Source organism: Purpureocillium lilacinum (genome assembly GCF_023168085.1).
Source record: "Purpureocillium lilacinum CBS 284.36 DNA, scaffold_5, whole genome shotgun sequence".
NCBI lineage: Eukaryota > Fungi > Ascomycota > Sordariomycetes > Hypocreales > Ophiocordycipitaceae > Purpureocillium > Purpureocillium lilacinum.
The window spans coordinates 1782497-1800640 of record NW_027072115.1 but is presented as its reverse complement, the minus strand read 5'-3'; the positions used below and the strand labels follow the sequence as shown (position 1 = coordinate 1800640).

Below are 18144 nucleotides of genomic sequence, written 5' to 3'. Positions count from 1 at the left end.
GGCCACATGCATCGACCCCTGGGTGATGTGATGCCTGCTTGCTTGTTCAGTCGGATCGGGGAAACGTAACGGCCCTGTCAGCTCTCGGAGATCCGAGAAGTCGCAGCGCATGTCGCCAGCTGTCCGGGGTCGGGCATCGCAAGAGGATTGTATTGTGGCGCTTGCTACGTAGCTCAGGAGTCGGCCTTCCTCCCGTATACGTGAGGTGCCAATGTGCCTTGCTCGACATGGTCGAACAGACTGGTGAATCGTGACCGAGCAATTCCACACAACCTGCGAGAACTTTTGTGATGACACCCAACGATCTTCAGGCCAGCCGGAGCTGGGGCGTTCTCGGGGGCCTTTCAGCCAGGCCCATGCTCAGGGGGCGGGAGGTGCAGGGGTGATGATGGGGGGACTGTGGCTTGCTGAGTGAACCGGGGGCCCTCGTGCCGCTCCCAGGCCACGGCTATTGGCGCGACAGTTGGTTTGGGCTTCTGCGTGCTTGAGACTGGGGACTGCCAACCAACAGCGTCCGGGATGTCTGCATGTGCGATCGCACCGCCCCGAGCCACGTGAAGTTGGTCTCCGCAGCCGACTCCAGTGCTGTTTAGCGGCATTGGCCGATTCGCACAAAGTCGTCATCCGTCGATTGACGGATGCTGGGGCTGGTGAGACCACGACGATGATTCGCATAAGAACGAGTGTGTTCAAAACGACGCAGGTGGCTGGCATGGACATGGCCGGCTCCCTGCGACTTCTCGTCTCGACGTCATAGTGTATGACAACGAACAGACAGCGACCGGGCGTTCATGGGCAACGTCGCGGTGGAATTCTCGAGGGTGCTCCCACGGATGGCCCTGGCGCTCCTGTCGGCGGCTGTGGTCGCGGATGCGTGGCCCGTTGGGAGCTTCTGAAGTCCCAAACCGCGAAGTTGCTGGCCGTGTGGGCTAGAAGTGGCTGCAATCAACACGGCGCGGCAACTGGCGCACAGTCCGCTGCCTCCTTCGCAGGGTTTACAGGACCCGCCCTGGGCACGCTTTAGGTGTGAGCACGTGTGCTTCGTACGTGCGGTTCTTGACCATGCGGGTCTGTACTGTACTGTATGCACACACCTAGCGTCGGCCCAGGCGGCCATGACAATGTTTCTTGATATTCGAGCGCTGCACCCGGCGTGGGTTGTCGACATCGATGCCGCCTCCGTGGAGTCCAAGCACAGGCAGGCCGCAGTACCTCGGGGGCTGCATAAATGGCGCGTCGTGCAACATGAAGATGTTTTCTAGGGGGCCAACCGTTGATGTGCGGGCGCCTTGAAGAAGCGCCACACTTTTCAGCCACAGTGGCTCAGACCGCGAGGACACTTCGGGCTTCGCGGTTGCGTCGCCCGGCAGGGATCCGATCAGAGCAAAGCCTGAGACGGCGTCAATAGTGTAAGCGCCCTTCGGCGATACGCCTCAACGGCGGCGGCCGCGGCGGCTGCGGCTGCAGACCCTGGCGGCTTACTGTGCTCGTGTCGTGCCGCACACACGAATGCCAACCACCTCGTCATCGAGCCGCGGGGGCAAAATGCAGGCTTCAAGAGAGCGCGCGAAGGGAGCGAGAACAGACGCATGCGAGGTGCCCCATCTTTCGTGGAAGAAGAAAAACGTGGTGGCAGCAGAACCTTGCACAAGTTGTGACGGTGCCCGCACCTGGCCCAAGACCGCTCGAAGCACAGGGAGCCCGAGGATTCATCCTGAATTCCTCGGCCTTGAAGGCGAGCTCAGTGCAGCAGCGGGCCGTGACTACCTCACCACTGCGACAGCGACGCAACTCCTCGTCAGTACCTAAACTGAGCAAGCCAGTCTCACAAGGTTACGCCCCTAACTGAAGCATCCAGCGACTGCAGGTACGGGCCGATGGGGACCTTCCCCTTGCCAATGCCAGGCAGGTGAACTCGTATGTACTCAGCGCGAGGAGGAGAGGATGCGGGCAGGTCACTCGGCCAGTTCCTTCCTCGATGGGCATCTGAGAGTTACTATACCGCGGGCCAGGCGTATATGCGCCAGATGCCTGTGCTCTGAAGGCCAGCACTAAGTACCTCTGTACTTCATTCCGAGGCTCGATTGTCCTGGGATACTGTACCTAGGGCTGCGTGCAAGCGAGAGTGAGAGTGGCAGGCGCGGCCGACCTACCACGGTGCTGGGTCTAGGTACGGCAACCGCGACCAACGGTCAACCTGACAACTCTAATACAAACGTGATATCGTATCGAGCATGCCTACCGGGCACCTGGTAGGTGATGATATTCAGTCACCACATTACCCGACCCTCCTCCTGGGCCCTGGCTGCGCTTTGGGAAGCCTGGGAGACGTGTCTGGCGTCGGCGATGTGCTTCCCACAGCGATCGACCGGATATTTGCTCTCTGCCTCCGCCCCCCGCCAGCTCCGGCAACAGCGCAGCGACTAAGAAGGCGGCAACGCAAAATGCAACTCCATGCGATGGAAAAAGCAATGTGTCGCCACGGCCATCCGTCAGCAAGAGCCGCCAGAGCAGCAGCATCATCATCAGGCGTTGCCGAGTGTGCAACTGAAACACCTGACTGGCCTGCCACGTTGCTTTGCGGGCCCAGCTTGCTTCTTCCGCCGCGGTTGCACACCACAGGGCCAGGCGTTGCTTTTTCCCGTCATCACATCACCACTTACTCGCCAAGACGCGGCAAAACTTGCGAAGTAGTGGATAGGTGATCGCAGAGGATCCAATTGGCCGTCGCCGTCGGGCAGAACAAGGCACTTGCTCATCCTCCGATGTTGGCGTGCCAGGCCCAGGATGCTGGGCAAACAGGCTGGCCCATCTGCTTTCCAACCGGTTCCTGGCACAGATGGCCAATGCTCCTCTGGCGCTTGGTTGTACTTCGTACGTATCATGTACGTACGAACGCTCGCACGCACTACTTTGCGTGTCGGCGGGTCCTGACAGTTCACTCACTGCATTTGCCGGGCTTGAGACCCAATGAAGGGAACGATTGGCAGCAGCATCGAACACGAAGTACAGTCCTACGACCGAGTGTCACTTGAGATGTGACAACGAAGCCGTCTTCTCGCCATGTCTTGGGTTTGAATATCCCTGGCTTTGTCAACTGTCATAAGCGCTGTAAGGAGTACGGACTTCACCATGGACTCGTACCGTGTCTGGCCGTATGCACAACCCTTTCACTGCTGTTTTGCACAGGAAGCGACCCAACACCCGATCCTGCTGTCGGGGTCATTCCCAGCGTCCCGACGCAATGGATCCAAAGATCAGCGACAACGCATTGAGGCCTGTCGACCAACAGCCGCCACGGCAGATCCACGGTGCAATAAAGGTCCGAAGGTGCAAGGGAAGCCTTCCCACCAAGGACCCACGATGGTCGACCCCATGGCCAAGATTATTCGTCTGTGCGAGCACGGAAGTGAACACGGGCCACGATGCGTTCGTCACAAACGACAGACGCAGGGTCCCTCTTGTTGGGAGAGCCCGATGGCTCAACTGGCTGTCTATTCACCAACGCAGACAATATCGGCACAGGCCTCGTGGTCCCAACCGACCCAGAGTCCTGGGACAGACGTCCCCTGCGGGCCGCGATTCCACGCGCCCGCGCCCGTCCCCGACTGCCCCTTGCGGTTGGGATTGCGACCCGCAGCACCCATCGCCGAAGAGCGCCCAAAAATGTCAGGTCCCCGCGCTTCGGTACCTGCTTACGGCTTTGGCTTCCTCGCAGTGAACCACAGACCCGACGACGTACACGAATCCTTGCGCCTGCGACCCAAGACGGAGCAGCGGCATGATGCGGCGTCCAGTATGAATGCCATGCGAACGACAATGCATAAAGTATGCGACTAGAAACTCAGTGATCCTCCCAGCAGGACAAGTCGGCGCGTTACCGCGCCATGTGTGATGGCAATGGTCACCACGGTTCTCCGTGCAGAGAGCAAAGTACATACGGACATCTTGGGACAGGTCCAAGCAACAGTGGAGGGGCCAGGCAGTTGTTGCAACGGTCGCAACAGCGCCCAGACGCGGTACGGGCTGACGTGCCATGAGCAAGAGGAGGCCCGTGCTGTACCGACCTGAAGGGCTGGGTGCCACGTCTGCCGAGCTCACCAGGTCGGCGACCTGCGTGGGTGAGGACCACCAAACCGCCTGGCCCGGCCCCCCCCGTCCGTTTTGCCTCAGACAAGACGAACCTCGACTATTTGTCAGTTGTTGTCTCTTTCCTCGCCGTGTCGGCCACACAGCGTGTGAGGTTCCGCCACGGCAGGATGACTGAGACTAGTGCCTGGCTGGCATGTGGTCTCAACCTGAACTTCGTCTCCATCATTCCGCTGTGTTCGCTGTCTCTCACCAACTAGCGCGCCACGGATGTTGCCGAAATGTCTCTTCGGGCTGGACAGACGCATGGCATCTTTGCAGCCGCATCAGAGTTCCAGCGTCGCCCCGAGCACTGACGAGCCAAGCGCAACGGTCTTTTGACACATGAAGAGCCGGCGGAACATTCTGGCCTGGCCCGTTGTGGCTTTCCGGTGGCCTGCTCATAAGGTTTGCGCCAGCCAGCGCCATGCTCCAGGCAACCACTTTTGCACCCCAGCCCGGTACCACATTTCACGTCAGGAGTGTGCGAAGAGCGCAACAGGCGCGTCGCGGCGACCTTATTAGACCATCGCGTGGTATGGCAACCACCCCACTGGAACTACAGCACGGAACTGGAGAAGCCGCGCTGACTGATATTGCACTGTAGCGACCCACGCATCCACGTCGCAGAAGGTCTCGAAGAAAAGTCAGGAAGCAGTGTGCGCGCCACTGCCGGTGAAGTATCTACCCATGAGGGTCGCGGGAACGATCCTACCCGCCTCACGAACAGCCCCGACGATCGGCCAGTCTGCTGGAGCCGCACCGTCGAGACCATCGAACGCTTGATGCTCTCTTCAACGTGCCTGAGACAAGCAGGAGCAATGACGATGCCAGTACATAATATAGCGCACCGCTCTGCAAATCCGGACTCTGCCGTCACTGTCTGTGTTCCTGGTCGGGCTGGCTGACCCCATCACAGACACGGCCAGGCGATCGGATCTAGGGCGATCGATGTCTCACCATGTGCCAAGCAGCGGCACCCCACTGTCGATGCTTGTGAGCCGCCGACTTGAACGCAAGGGTGTGGGCAAGTAAGACCACAGAGGAACACCTGGAGAGCCATGTTGATGCGTGAAAAGGTTACTGCGCTCACCGTCGCTTGCCTGGCTTCCATCAGTTACATGAGACAATGCCGCCTCACGTCTCGTAACAGCAGCAGCACGCTGTAGGAGCGTCGTGGGCACAACGGAGCCACGCGGGCCCCAGAGAGATGGGACGTGGAGTCCAGTGCCTGCCTGCGACTGCGTTCCAACAAGCGCAGAACGAGCCGTGAGGGCCTGGACATTGCAGCCGCCGCTGGTGGGGTGGCGCCAGCACCACTTGTTGGGTGTGCCGGAGCATGGACCAGAGGAGACCTGGACACGAAGTACTGGGACGTACCCGTACCCGCCCGGTGGCTCAGAGTCTGGACAATACGGCGCGGGGCCGAAGGTGAGACCAAGCCGACTCGAGATCTGTGCTACTGGAGCACCGACATGACTTGTGACACCAAACACTCTGCGGGAAATGCTCCGGGGACAGGGCAGGTGGCGGAAGCTGTGCCGCTTGGCTGATGATGCTTCTGTCGTTAAGTCATTGACTCTAGGTTCCTCAGGTGTCTCAGTCTCGTGGCGGACGGCCCCCAACGACGGATTCAGCGTCACGCGGATTCCAGCACCATGGCACGGGGGCCCGTGTCGTGCTGTGTCCTACCTACCACCCAGCACGCGGCCGAGCCACTTGCAGCATGTCGATGTTGGCTCCCGTCGGCATATACTAACCAACGGACGGGTCGAGGCTGTCTTCAGGTCCACTCTGCCTTGGTCGTTTTGCCCGGAACGATGTTGAGCGCCACCAACCGAGAGGACGGCTGTTGACTCCTGGCATCCGGGCTTGGCCGCCGTCCCGTTGGTGGTACTGTATCGCGTGCTGTGCGGACTGTCTGCCAGGTAAAATTCTGGACGGGACAGTACCATGTATACTCAATCGTGCACGTTCTGGCCCCCAAAGCCGCACACATGTCGACGATGTCGACGATGACGACGGTGACGGGGAGTGTTGGACGGCCCATGCGCTCGGTGCCATCTTGGGCATCTTGGCGTTCGTCCCGTAGTTATGGCCCTTGTGGCCGTTGCTTGCTTGCTTGCCTGGCCGTAACCCGACAACGTGCGTGCAACACACAGTACCTGCGTGTCAGCACCTGCCTGCGTGCATGCAGGCCACGGCGTCGCCCGTCTGACGCTGTTGAGCGCCAGCCATGCGCCGCAGGCAGTTTTGCTCTGCCGCCTCAATCAGGTTCGCGCCGGGCCAGACTGCCATGCGAGGAGCATTTGTCCGCAGATTCCCAAACCGACCTTCATCCACGCGCCCTTTCCTGCCCTTGTCTTTCTTTTTCCGTCTCCTGGGGACGCCTCCATGCCCGGTCAGCCGCTGAAACGCACACCGGGCCACCACACGCTCTCACGCTATTGCCTGCCTGCCCCGGCGTTATCATGCGCGGCGCTTCCCCCTCCCCCCCTCTCGTCCCTGTGGTTGCTTTTCCGGGCGCTTGTCGAGGCCCTGGGCGCGCGAGAAGCTGCCCCTTGTACATGCACCCTGTGTCCTTGGTGCTTTTTCTTACATGCACTGTACAGTACTCGTACGGTATTATTGTTTTTCTCAACAATATCGAAAAACGCCGCGATGCTAGTGGTGCGGCACGGGGGGGGGGGAGGGCACGGAAGAATGGCCCTTGGATGATGGCAGCAGGGGAACACGTACTCGGCGCTTGTGCAAGCCCGACAGGACGTACGTACGTAGTAGCATGTGCATGCGATGATTGATTGATGGCGTCCCTCTCTCGTCCCGCGGCGTCTGGCCCTCGTCGTCTCGTGCCTCCCTGCTCGGATGCACCGCCCTGCGCCTCGCCGTTCACAATCTTCCATCAAGTACCGTATCCGCGGCCTGTGGGCTTTCAGCAGAGGTCGAGGAGCGGATGACCCGAACGAGGCTGGGACGAGGCGTACATAGCGAGGCAATATACCTGGGACTGCTATGTTTAGCCAAGAGGTTTTTGACAAAAAGCATCGTTCGTGCCCTTGCCTTGCCTTGCCTTGCCTTGCCTTGCCTTGTGAGAGGAAGAGGGAGCGTGGCGGCAGGCAATGCGAGAGAGCACGTGCTGTACGGGTACAGCTCAGGAAAGTAGGCTATCGTTTGCCGCCGCCGTCAATGTGTGTACATACATACATGCACACTCGGGTCGAGGCCCGGAGGACAGGTCCGGAGGAAACGAACGTCTAGTCCAATAGACGAGCACGCCCATATGCACACACGATCCGCAGTTACGGCATTACGGGATACAAAATCGCTGGTCGACGTGGTAGGGCACGACACCAGAGTCCTAGGCGGCAGGACAGCGAGCACGACAAATCTGTATATGCATCATTTCCATTTGTTCGTGAGCGGCAGCGCCCTCGTCGTGTCGAGCTGCTTGCAAGACGTTGCCCTCGTACATTAGTCCGTTTTGTACAGACCGCGCGGGTGAGGCAGTCGGTTGTGGACCACCTCCCAAGATAGGTACCTATCCAACATATGCCTGTTCCCCTTTCCTTCCACCCTTCACGCTATATCTTCATCTTCGTCACTCAGTAATATGTCCCTTCCAAAGACGTAGCTGCCCGCGTTCCATGCGTGCAAGAAACCGAATAGGCCAGCCGTCCAATGCCAGCCCCGTCTAGAAATCAAACTCTGGGCGGAAGACGTCCGGGTCGACGCCGGCCACCGTCTTCTCGGCCAGGTCCCGGCGGCCCATCTGCGTGAAGACGCGCCGCAGGGTGTCGTACAGCGTGCTGCTCCGGTTCTGGGCCGACATGCGGTCAAGCGCCTCGTCCACCTGCGGCGCGGCGCCGTCGCCCAGGATCTCGTAGGCCTTGGTGCGGCCAGACTTCTCGATCGACTTGTGCATCTCGAGGGCAGCCAGGAAGTGGCACGCCGCCTCCTGGTGGCAGTTGATGTTGATGCAGCTGACGCCCAGGTTGTAGCGCGCGCGCACAAAGTTGGGCGACAGCGAGAGCGCCTGCTCGTAAGCCGCGATGGCCTCCTCGGAGCGGCCGCTGTTGGCGAGCGTGGCGCCGAGCCTGTTCCAGAGGAGGTGGACCTGCTCCTGCTGGTTCGAGGTACCCAGCTCTGACGAGTGCAGCGCCGACTGGAAGCAGTCGACGGCCTTGTCGTACTCCTCCGCGCCATAGAAGAGCACACCGAGGCCCACTTGGACGTCGGGGTCCATGTGTTCGCCGTCTGGACTCAGCTGCGCTGCTTTGATGAACAGATCAGTCACCTTGTCGTGCAGAAGCTGCCGGTCTGTGAAGCCCAGGTCGGAGGCGGGTGAGAGGTCCTTGGGGTCCAGGATGTTGGAGTACTTGACCGACAACCACCTCTCCAGCGTCCGGTACGCCGTGCTGTCGTAGCCCTCGTTGGTGTAGGATACCGCTAGGCCCATGAGAGCGTCGAGGTTGTTAGGGTCGTGCTTGAGCGCCTGCTCCATGGCCCGGATGGCTGCCGTCTCCTTTTCGTTTTGGGCCTGAGCCTGCCCGAGGTATACCCAAGCCTCAACGTGGTCGGGATGCTGCTGCACGGCAGCCTCGAAGGCAAGCGCCGCCAGAGACAGGTTTCCTCCCTCCTTCATGACCCGCACGCCCTCTTCGAAGGCGTTCTTCTCGTTGCGGAAGATGTTCTCCTCTTCAAACATGTACTTCTCGACGACGGGGTCGCCGAATCGACCCCAGTCTCCCAGGCCTTGGAAGTCGGGCATGGCGCTGGTGTCCCAGTCGTTGTCGAACTGGTCGAAAAGTTGGTCTTCGTTGACCATGGACCTGGCAGCAGCAGTCTCAGCCTGAATTCCCTTCCAGATAGATTCGAAGTCACCGAACTCATTGGTTTCCGACTGCATGGCCTTGTCCATCTCGTCGAGCTCGCGCTCGGCGGCGTTGGCCTCTTCCTGCTCCTTGAGCTTCTCGGCAGCTTCTTGATCTTGCAGCTCGAGCTGGGCGAACTGCTCCTCCCACTTGCTGTCGTCGAGTTCGACCAGCTTGCCCTTGCCCTTGCCTTCCGGCTGCTGCTGCTGCTGCAGGGGCTGGTGGTTCTGGTACATGGGCTGGAACATGCCCTGGCCGTAGCCCATGCCGCGGTTCATCATTCCCACGCCCATCATGGGACGCTGGGACATTTGGCCGGGCATGTTGCTCATGTTGCTCTGCATGGGGCTGGACCTGGCCGACGAAGCCTGGCCGTTGAGCTGGCTGAAGCGGGCGAACTCGTCGGCACTGAAGTGAGCGCCGGGTGGCGGCTTGAACGCCGACTCCATCCCGGGCTGGTTGTTGAAATCGTGCGCCCACGACGGGGACGCCGAGCTCGCACGCATGGGCGCATGCTGGGCTGGGGTAAGCGGAGCAGGGCCGGCTTGCATGGGGAAGTCCTGCTGTAAACTCGGGGCGCCGTTGAGGAAGCCGTTCATCATCTGCGGCAGCGGGGTCAGCAAAGGCACTTCGGGAAGGAAGCCGGTCGAGATGCGGGACAGACGGACCTCATCTTGGGGAGCATTGGCCTGATGGCTGCGGAAGCCGTTGAGCTGGCCGCCGGGCCCTCTGCCGACGAGGCGGTCGCGCTGCAGCGTCTTGTCATCCTGGACGTGCTTCTGGAACTGGCTCAACGGGTTGCCGGCCGTGGAGCATTCCGCCCCTCCCATGAACGACATGTCTAGTCTCTGGCGCAGGGGCGTGACGTCCCTGGATCTTTGGGGGGGAAAGTCGAACGCAAGCGAAAGGAGAGCAGGGAAGCGATGGTCGGGGCCGTCCGCGGCGGGGTCGGAAATGGGAGATGGACGGATGGAGGAGAAGAACGGGAAGGGATGGAGCGGGTAAAATGTCGTCGACTGCTGCCCGACTGCGTGCCGGAGTGCGGTTTTGGAGAAATGTGGTTTGTAAGGACGCAGGACGTCACCCGAGGCGTCGGCGTTGGTTCTGGTGGCGGCGGCGACGGCGGCGGCTCGGTCTGGGCGGTTTCTGCGGGGGGAAAAGTACCGAGGCAGGCTCCGCGGCCGCTCCTGACTGAGTGACTGGCTGACAGTGGGTTGGCGCAGCGGGCAGGGCGCAGAGTGCAGCGCTTCACCCGCCTGAGAGACGACGCCGGCCCCCGGCCTAACCTTCCCCAGCGAGGGGGATTGCTCCGCCCCGAGGCACGCCCACGTGACTGCGGGGTGTCGCCGTTGACCGAGATGAGACGAGACTCATCGAAGTCCGTGTCGAAGGATCTGGCCAGGGTCCCGCTGTCAGCCACGCCGCGCCAGCCACACTCACTCCCGCCACACTAGCCACTGCGCTGCTCCAAGAAACAACGCCTGCAGCTTATCGATAGCGGCGCAGGAACGAGCGGTTCCTCATTTTTTTTTCGACTTCATTGAAATCCGACGTCTCGACGCAGGCCAGACGAGAGAGCTTCTGGCCATCGCAACGCAAAAGCTCCGCCGCACATCACAATGCTTCGCCAAGTGTAGGCGCCCTTGATTGCCCCCCCATCCAGCCGCCAGGCTGACTGACATGTTTCGCAGAAAACCTCGCAACGCCCGCTCCAAGCGGGCGCTCGAGAAGCGCGAGCCCAAGGCCATCGAGAACCCCAAGACGTGCCTCTTCCTGCGCGGCACGTCGTGCTCGCAGGTCGTCCAGGACGCGCTCAACGACCTGCACTCGCTGCGCCTGCCGCTCGCGAAAAAGTTCACCAAGAAGAACCCCATCCACCCCTTCGAGGACGCCTCGTCGCTCGAGTTCTTCTCCGAGAAGAACGACGCCAGCCTGCTCGTCTTTGGCAGCACGCAGAAGAAGCGGCCCCACGCCATCACGTTCGTCCGCACTTTCGGCCACAAGGTCCTCGACATGCTCGAGACGTACCTCGACCCGGAGTCGTTCCGCTCCATGGCGCAGTTCAAGAATAAAAAGTTCGCCGTCGGGCTGCGACCCATGCTGCTCTTCGCGGGGTCCGCGTTCGAGAGCCCCGTCTCCAACGAGTATACCCTCGCCAAGAGCATGCTGCTCGACTTCTTCAAGGGCGAGCCCTCGGACAAGATCGACGTCGAGGGCCTGCAGTACATCGTCTCCGTCACGGCCGAGGACGCCGTCAGCGGCGGCGACGACGCCAAGCCCGCCATCCACCTGCGCGTCTACCTCATCCGCACCAAGCGCAGCGGCCAGAAGCTCCCCCGCGTCGAGGTCGAGGAGATTGGCCCGCGCATGGACCTGCGCGTCGGCCGCGTCCAGGAGGCCGACGAGTCGATGCTCAAGGAGGCCATGCGCAAGGCCCGCGGCACCGAGGAGAAGACCAAGAAGAACATCACCACCGACTCCATGGGCGACAAGATCGGCCGCGTCCACCTGGGCCGCCAGGACCTGAGCCAGCTCCAGCTCCGCAAGATGAAGGGCCTGAAGCGGTCAAGAGGCGACGACGAGCCCCGCGAGGACATCGTCGAGGAGGATGCCAAGAGGACCAAGCACTGAGACGGGAGTGTGGGGTTTCGCTTGCTTGGGATTCGGAGTTGCGGCGCTTCTGGGGGGCCAATATCACGTCCATATGTCATCTGCATCTGAGGGAGTTTAAAAAGATGTATTCTCGAGCTCATTGCTTCCGGCACTACCCAGCTCTCAAGTTCCGCGTGCTACCTGTCCCACATCGGGCTTGGGTGATTGTTCCCGAAATGGTCCAGTAGACTTTGAGGATTCACCCATTCCTCCAATGCGATCCCTCTGCCCACGGCGTTCCAAATACATCATCCAGTACCCGGACGCCCGACCATCTGTCTTCAAGCAGTATCATAATTTCGCTGTATCTCCATGTTGTAGTCAATCCATCGCGGTTGTACCATTTCCCGGCGCCTATCGCTAAGGTCCCAATTCAATACAGATGTAGCCGACAACGCCACTCACAAATATCCCAAAACAATGATGATGGCTCACCACGGCGTGATGGTTGATGGCCGTCGCAGCCCAACGCAGAACTCAATCGAGAGGTGCCGCGGTAAGGCCAAAGTCCCCCGCGACAGACATCGTGGGGCTCGTCTGGGCGGCCACCGGGTTCGTCATCTTGGTCAGCAGCTCAATGTGGCTCATCATGGTCTCGACGAATCCCTTGTCTGCTTGAGGCTGCTCCTCGCATTCGGCTCCCCACACGTCGGGCGGGATGGTGCTACCCTCCCAGTGGGCAATCCGTACAGGCCATTCGAGATGCCGCCACCACGACGAGCCCGACTCGAACAAGCTGACGAGACCCATGACTTCTCTGCGCGCGACGTCGCCGAGCCACCACACGTTATCCATGCGCTTGAGGAGCGCAAAGAAGCAGGCCAGAATCGCAAGGGCGCGTGGCCGCTTCTCCTCGACGAGCTCGACGAAGCGCCGTGAGACGCTGGCCGGGAAGGCGAGCGTTGCCGGCGCATACTTGTTCTTGTGCGCCCAATTGAGGACGCTAACGGCGTGCGAGTAGGCTTGGCTAGTTGCGGTAATTTGAAATCGATTCTCCGTAGCAAGCTCGTCGTCTAGCCCATCTAGAAGATGGCCAAAGAAAGATTTTGGTCCGCGAGGGTTTAGGTCCAGCTGGAAGCTGGGCTGGGAGTCGATGACCGCCTTGACGACCTCGCTGTTCCTGATCCACTGCCAAGACGATGCAACAATCGTTTTTACGCCTTGAAATGCATGGAACCAAGGCATTGGCAGCGTGTATCGGTTGTTCGGCTCTGCCGCGTCCGCATCGCCATCGTCTTTGGCGAATATCCGAGAGGCGGTGGATTGGAAGGCGATGAGGGTGGCCGTGAGGAAGAGCGCCTCTGCGTTGTCCGCCGTGATGCCGCGCTCGAGCGACGCGCAGTACTCTGCGAGGGTGGATGCGGCGTAGGCATGCGAAGCCCGGATGAGAGCCTTGTCGTTGGGGTGTTGGGTCCGAAGGTGCAAGGCGGCGACGGAGAGGACAGCGTCCATAAGGTAATCCTTTCCCTGGAAAGCTATCTGAGGGACAGCACGTTGCCAAACATCTTCGTTGGTGGGCTGCTGGGTAGTGAAGAGGGTGCTCGCGGTGCTGGTGGTGAAGTGATGCAGCAGCCGGAGCTCGAGGAACCTGTCGATATGCCGGGGGGATGGCGATACGACAGCGACGTCTGCTTGGGGTATCGCGGGCGTGGCGGGGACGGCATTGGGAGACTGCTGCGGCGACAGCGGCTTGGGCGCAGCGGCAGGCGTCGCGGACGTGGACGAGGGCGACATGGCAGACTTGTCGTCGGCAGCCGGGGTGAGGGCGGCCAGGTCGTCGAGCGGCGCGCGACTCTCAAAGTCGCACGGCACGCCGTGCTTGACGCAGTTGCCGCATCGCGGGTGCACTTCATCGCACTGCGTCGGGTCGTCAGCGCTATCACGGCTTGAAAAAAGGGATGAGTGACGGGCACATCCAGCGTCCGTGAAGTCTCGTCACATGTCAAGAATGGACCTCCGCACGCGCGGGCCAGCTCCGCCTGGAAAGCCTCACCTTGATCTTGCGATGCTTGCACCTGCGACACCCGGCGCGAGACTTTTTGTGCGAGCGTCGGGGCGGCATCACGGCCGGGCGCGCGGCGACTGAGGATGTGCGAGTTCACAGCGATGGATGAGGCTGGCTGTTGCGCAACCTCGAGGCATGGCCGCTGAGGCTGCCCAGGGTCCCCACGAATCGGCGCTTTTTACGAATACGAGGCGCGATGGGCTCGAGACTTGTAAGCGGCGGCGGCAAAGGCGGGTTGAACGGACTGAGCTCTGGGCTGGAGCCGGCAGTTGCGGGTGCGAGGTGCGCGCGAAGAGGACGGAGACGGAGACTGCTGCTATGATGGAGCACGTTGCCGCTTGAGTCGCGGTTGCGCTGGCGTCTGATGCTGTGACGGGGTCCTTGAGGCGGTGGAGGAGGAGGAACGGGTGGAAGCGTCGGCGTCCTTTGGCTTGAAGCCTGAAGATCAGGTTCCAGGTGCCAGAGAGCGTCCGAGTGTTATTAAGCACTGCCACATCTGGGGCAGCAGGGGCCAAGGTTTCGATTGGCGACGCTGTGGTTGGCGGGCCGTGCAGCGCCTCAGGGCCTCCAAGGGGCCTCTGTAGACGCGGCCAGTGTGGCGCTGCGGGGGGGGGAAGCGCGGCTGACGGGTCGTCCACTGTCCGAGGGGCTCATGGGCGCCACAGCAGCCAGTGGTTTAGGTGAGATCAGTCGCCGACTCCCTGGGAATAGACAGCCAAGAGGAAGGTACACCTGTAAATCCTTCTTGCCCACATGCCCGCCCACGGAACCCACGGGGCCTTGGGTTTGTCCGAAAGCTGCATGTCGCGGGCGGCAGGCGGAAGAGGTTGGGGCCGACGGGGAGCAGGAACCCGGCGTGGTCGACGATGAGGCTCCATGGCGATGGCACCGGACGGCCGCTCGCTTGAGCGCCGCTCAGCAGGTTGCCATGGACGTAAATGTCCTGCGCTGCCGCTGCATCGCATCACCAGGTGTCATTGCCAATTGAGAGCCCGGAGAAGACCACGGGAGGGGCGGGAGAGAGCTGCATTGCTGCCACGAGCATTACCGGCAGCAACGATGTCGACGCCCGAGCGAGTTGGTCGTCACAGCGCTCTCCCGTGTCGCGCGCAGCTGCAAGCTGCAGATGCGCACTCGACATTCTTGAAAAAGGATTCGAGTCGCCAGCTCGTGCGCAGTCTCACAGCCTCGATCCAGCGGACCCCTCCCGTTCCGTCTGCGCAGCATCCGGGCACGCAAGCACGCAAGGCCCAGGGTTCTGGCTTGGATTCCCGACGACGGCCATATCCGAGCCCGCCATTCCCGACATGCACCTTTGACGCAGCTTTCCCGAGGCACAGCGGGCGGGGTTCGGTGAGCGACATGCACAGTGCCAGGGGGAGTGGTAGGTGGACATTTCCGGTGGATGGGCGTGGATGCGTGGGTGGCAGCACACCGGTGACAATGACCCGCCAGGTGACGCTACAGTGCAAGGATGTGCCCCAGGATCAACTGAATTGCAGGTCCGTCGTAGGTACATACCTACGAGTAGGTGGTCGTGGTGGATTCAATGCCCTGATGAGCCGCCGCTGCCCGCCGAGATGCCCCTCTGCGTCCGCCGGGCCTGGGAGGGGCTCCACGGAAGCGCAGTATCTTGCTTGGGACACGATACAGTGTAAAGTGTCCATAGCACTGCAGCACTGATCTCTGACGACAACGAGACAGGGTCCGGGGATGATGGTGCATGGAATACGGGCATCTCGTAATACCTACGTGTTCCGTGACCACCCGCACGACGCATGGGCGCGAATGACGCCGATGTTGTAAGCGGCAGACCGCATGCGCCGTTGACAATTGCCCATGTGCTCAATGGGGAATGGCGCCATCCGTGACCGACGCCCGCGCCGGCCGCCTGTCAAACCCACAGTGGTGGGCGTTTGACGGGCTCCGGGCAGTTGTGGGCGCTGCGGCTGCCAAAAGGCCGGCGGGCTGGGCTGTCTCGCCTGGCACAGGGCGTCCCCACCGCCGCTGCATCACGCCGCATCGCGCTGCATGCCGGCCGGGCACCCGCTGGCCACCACCACCATCCACCAACCCCACTGACGGCCGCGAGGATTGCTCAGCACGGAAGGCGTCGAGAACAGCGTCGAAGGCGATGACCTAATTGATTCCCCGCCGTCTCGCCCTCGCCGGCCCGCTGCAAGAGGGCGGTGTGCGTCCGCGCTGCGTCGCCCGAGGGGGGTCGCACTTTTGTCACACGGTCCGCAGGCGACATTCCCTTCTGCGTGTGTCTATGCATCTCCATTGTCCCCTGTTTCGTCCATCTGTCTGTGATCTGTCGGACTGCTCGTCATTCAGGTCTGTGACGCCACCATTTCCCGCTTCGGATCCGGGCGGGCGCGCAAGGGACAAGAGGGCGCGCCGCAGCAGCTGCTGGTTGGATTAGATCGGGATGGATTGGTAATGATGGGGGGCGTGCGTCAAGGGAGACAGAGAGGGAGAGGCCCATCGGGGTTGTCGCACAGCCGATATAATAATACCTGCCCAGTGCGTCTTCGTCGCCTCGTCGCAAGCGGCGCGCCGTCCCGAAGCCCAGTCGAGCAACGCAGCGACCGCTTCTGAAACTCTGTGAATGACACCATTTCCCGCCATTGTGACGAGAACCTGACCCCCTCCGGCTCTTCTTGTTTGACTCGTTAGCGGGCGCTCGGCAGCTTCAGCTTTTTTTTTTTAAAGTGGGCATCGGCTGTTCAGGCGCATCGCGGGACCCTTCAGCAGACCTTCGTCAATCTCCACATCGCACCGGCGACCGCGCCCGCGCAAGGACAAGGAAGGTCCCGTCTGCTCCTCCTCCTGCCTGATCCTGGAAAACCCCCCTCTTGGGAAAATATATACATCTGCTGCCCTCCATCCACCTCGCGTCCCGTCCGCCCTCCTGTTCTGTTCTCTTCTCTCTCCATTCCACTCCGCGCCTCTCCTGCAACCACCATCCCCGGTCGGATCATCGCTCGCTCGGTTCCGCTGATCGACGCCATCGACGACCCCTCCATCTGCTTTTCGCCTGGGGACCTGCAGCCGACACCACCACTACCACCACCACCACCTCCCAGCCGCACTTTCCGCCCCAAGCGAGGAAGCTCTCACAGCTCCCTTCTTCTTCTTTGACCGTCTGAACCCCCTCAGACGACCGCCATACCCATCTCAGTCCCGTCGCAGCAACAGCAGCAACAACATCTGCCCAGCATGTCGCCGCCCATCGCCACCGACAACCCCGTCAGCACCCCGCCGCGGCCGCCGACCCCGGTCCACGGCTTCGGCACCCTCGCCGTCCACGCCGGCTCACCTCACGACCCCGCGACCGGCGCCGTCATCGAGCCCATCTCGCTCTCCACCACCTTCGCCCAGACCGCCGTCGGCAAGCCCGTAGGTGACTACGAGTACTCGCGCTCCTCCAACCCCAACCGCACAAACTTCGAGAACGCCGTCGCCGCCCTCGAGCACGCCCGCTACGCCCTCGCCTTCTCCAGCGGCAGCGCCACCACCGCGAACATCCTCCAGAGCCTGGCGGCCGGCAGCCACGTCATCTCCGTCTCCGACGTCTACGGCGGCACCCACCGCTACTTCACCCAGGTCGCCAAAGCCCACGGCGTCAAGGTCACCTTCACCCCCGAGATCGAGGTCGACATCAGCGAGCACATCACCGACCAGACGCGCCTCATCTGGATTGAGTCGCCCTCCAACCCCACCCTGCGACTCGTCGACATCCGCGCCGTTGTCTCCGAGGCGCACAAGCACGGCATCCTTGTTGTCGTCGACAACACCTTCCTCTCCCCCTATGTCCAGAACCCTCTCGACCTCGGCGCCGACATCGTCGTCCACTCCGTCACAAAGTACATCAATGGCCACAGCGATGTCGTCATGGGCGTCGCCGCCTTCAACAGCGACGACCTCAAGGCCCGCTTGAGCTTCCTCCAGAACGCCATTGGCGCCGTCCCCTCGGCGTTCGACGCCTGGCTCGCCCACCGCGGCCTCAAGACGCTGCACCTGCGCGCCCGCGCCGCCTCTCACAACGCGACCACGGTCGGCCACGCCCTCGAGGCCTCGCCCCACGTCATCGCCGTCAACTACCCCGGCCTCGACTCTCACCCCCACCGCCACATCGCCAAGAAGCAGCACCGCGACGGCATGGGCGGTGGCATGCTGTCGTTCCGCATCCAGGGTGGCCATGCCGCTGCCGAGCGCTTCTGCCAGCTCACCAAGATCTTCACCTTGGCTGAGAGTCTGGGCGGAGTCGAGTCGCTGGTCGAGCTGCCCAGCAGCATGACCCACGCCGGCATCCCGCGCGACCAGCGCGAAGCCGTCGGCGTCTTCGACGACCTCGTCCGCCTGAGCTGCGGTGTCGAGGAGGCCGAGGACCTCAAGAACGACGTGCTTCAGGCTCTCGAGAAGGCTGTCAAGGGCCCCGCCAGCAACGGCGTTGCCAACGGCGTCAACGGCCAATAAGCTCTT

The 18144-nt window shown here is 61.8% G+C and overlaps 4 protein-coding genes across 4 annotated transcripts; 2 read left to right on the top strand and 2 right to left on the bottom strand.

Annotated features, from left to right (window-relative positions):
- Positions 1-7819: 7819 nt before the first annotated feature.
- PLICBS_007130 (peroxisomal membrane signal receptor PTS1) lies at positions 7820-9838 on the bottom strand (the record flags this gene model as incomplete). Its single annotated transcript, XM_018320538.1, has 1 exon — positions 7820-9838. The coding sequence occupies one exon, from the start codon at positions 9836-9838 to the stop codon at positions 7820-7822; it is 2019 nt and encodes a 672-aa protein (XP_018180435.1).
- A 780-nt stretch (positions 9839-10618) lies between these two features.
- Positions 10619-11630, top strand: PLICBS_007129 (rRNA-binding ribosome biosynthesis protein rpf2; the record flags this gene model as incomplete). The annotated part of the gene is made up of 2 exons (XM_018320537.2): positions 10619-10632; positions 10691-11630. The coding sequence occupies 2 exons, from the start codon at positions 10619-10621 to the stop codon at positions 11628-11630; spliced, it is 954 nt and encodes a 317-aa protein (XP_018180434.1).
- A 498-nt stretch (positions 11631-12128) lies between these two features.
- On the bottom strand, positions 12129-13713 carry PLICBS_007128 (uncharacterized protein; the record flags this gene model as incomplete). Its single annotated transcript, XM_018320536.2, has 2 exons — positions 12129-13508; positions 13645-13713. The coding sequence occupies 2 exons, from the start codon at positions 13711-13713 to the stop codon at positions 12129-12131; spliced, it is 1449 nt and encodes a 482-aa protein (XP_018180433.2).
- A 3165-nt stretch (positions 13714-16878) lies between these two features.
- On the top strand, positions 16879-18138 carry PLICBS_007127 (cystathionine gamma-lyase cys3; the record flags this gene model as incomplete). The annotated part of the gene is made up of 1 exon (XM_018320535.2): positions 16879-18138. The coding sequence occupies one exon, from the start codon at positions 16879-16881 to the stop codon at positions 18136-18138; it is 1260 nt and encodes a 419-aa protein (XP_018180432.1).
- Between the last annotated feature and the right edge of the window lie 6 nt (positions 18139-18144).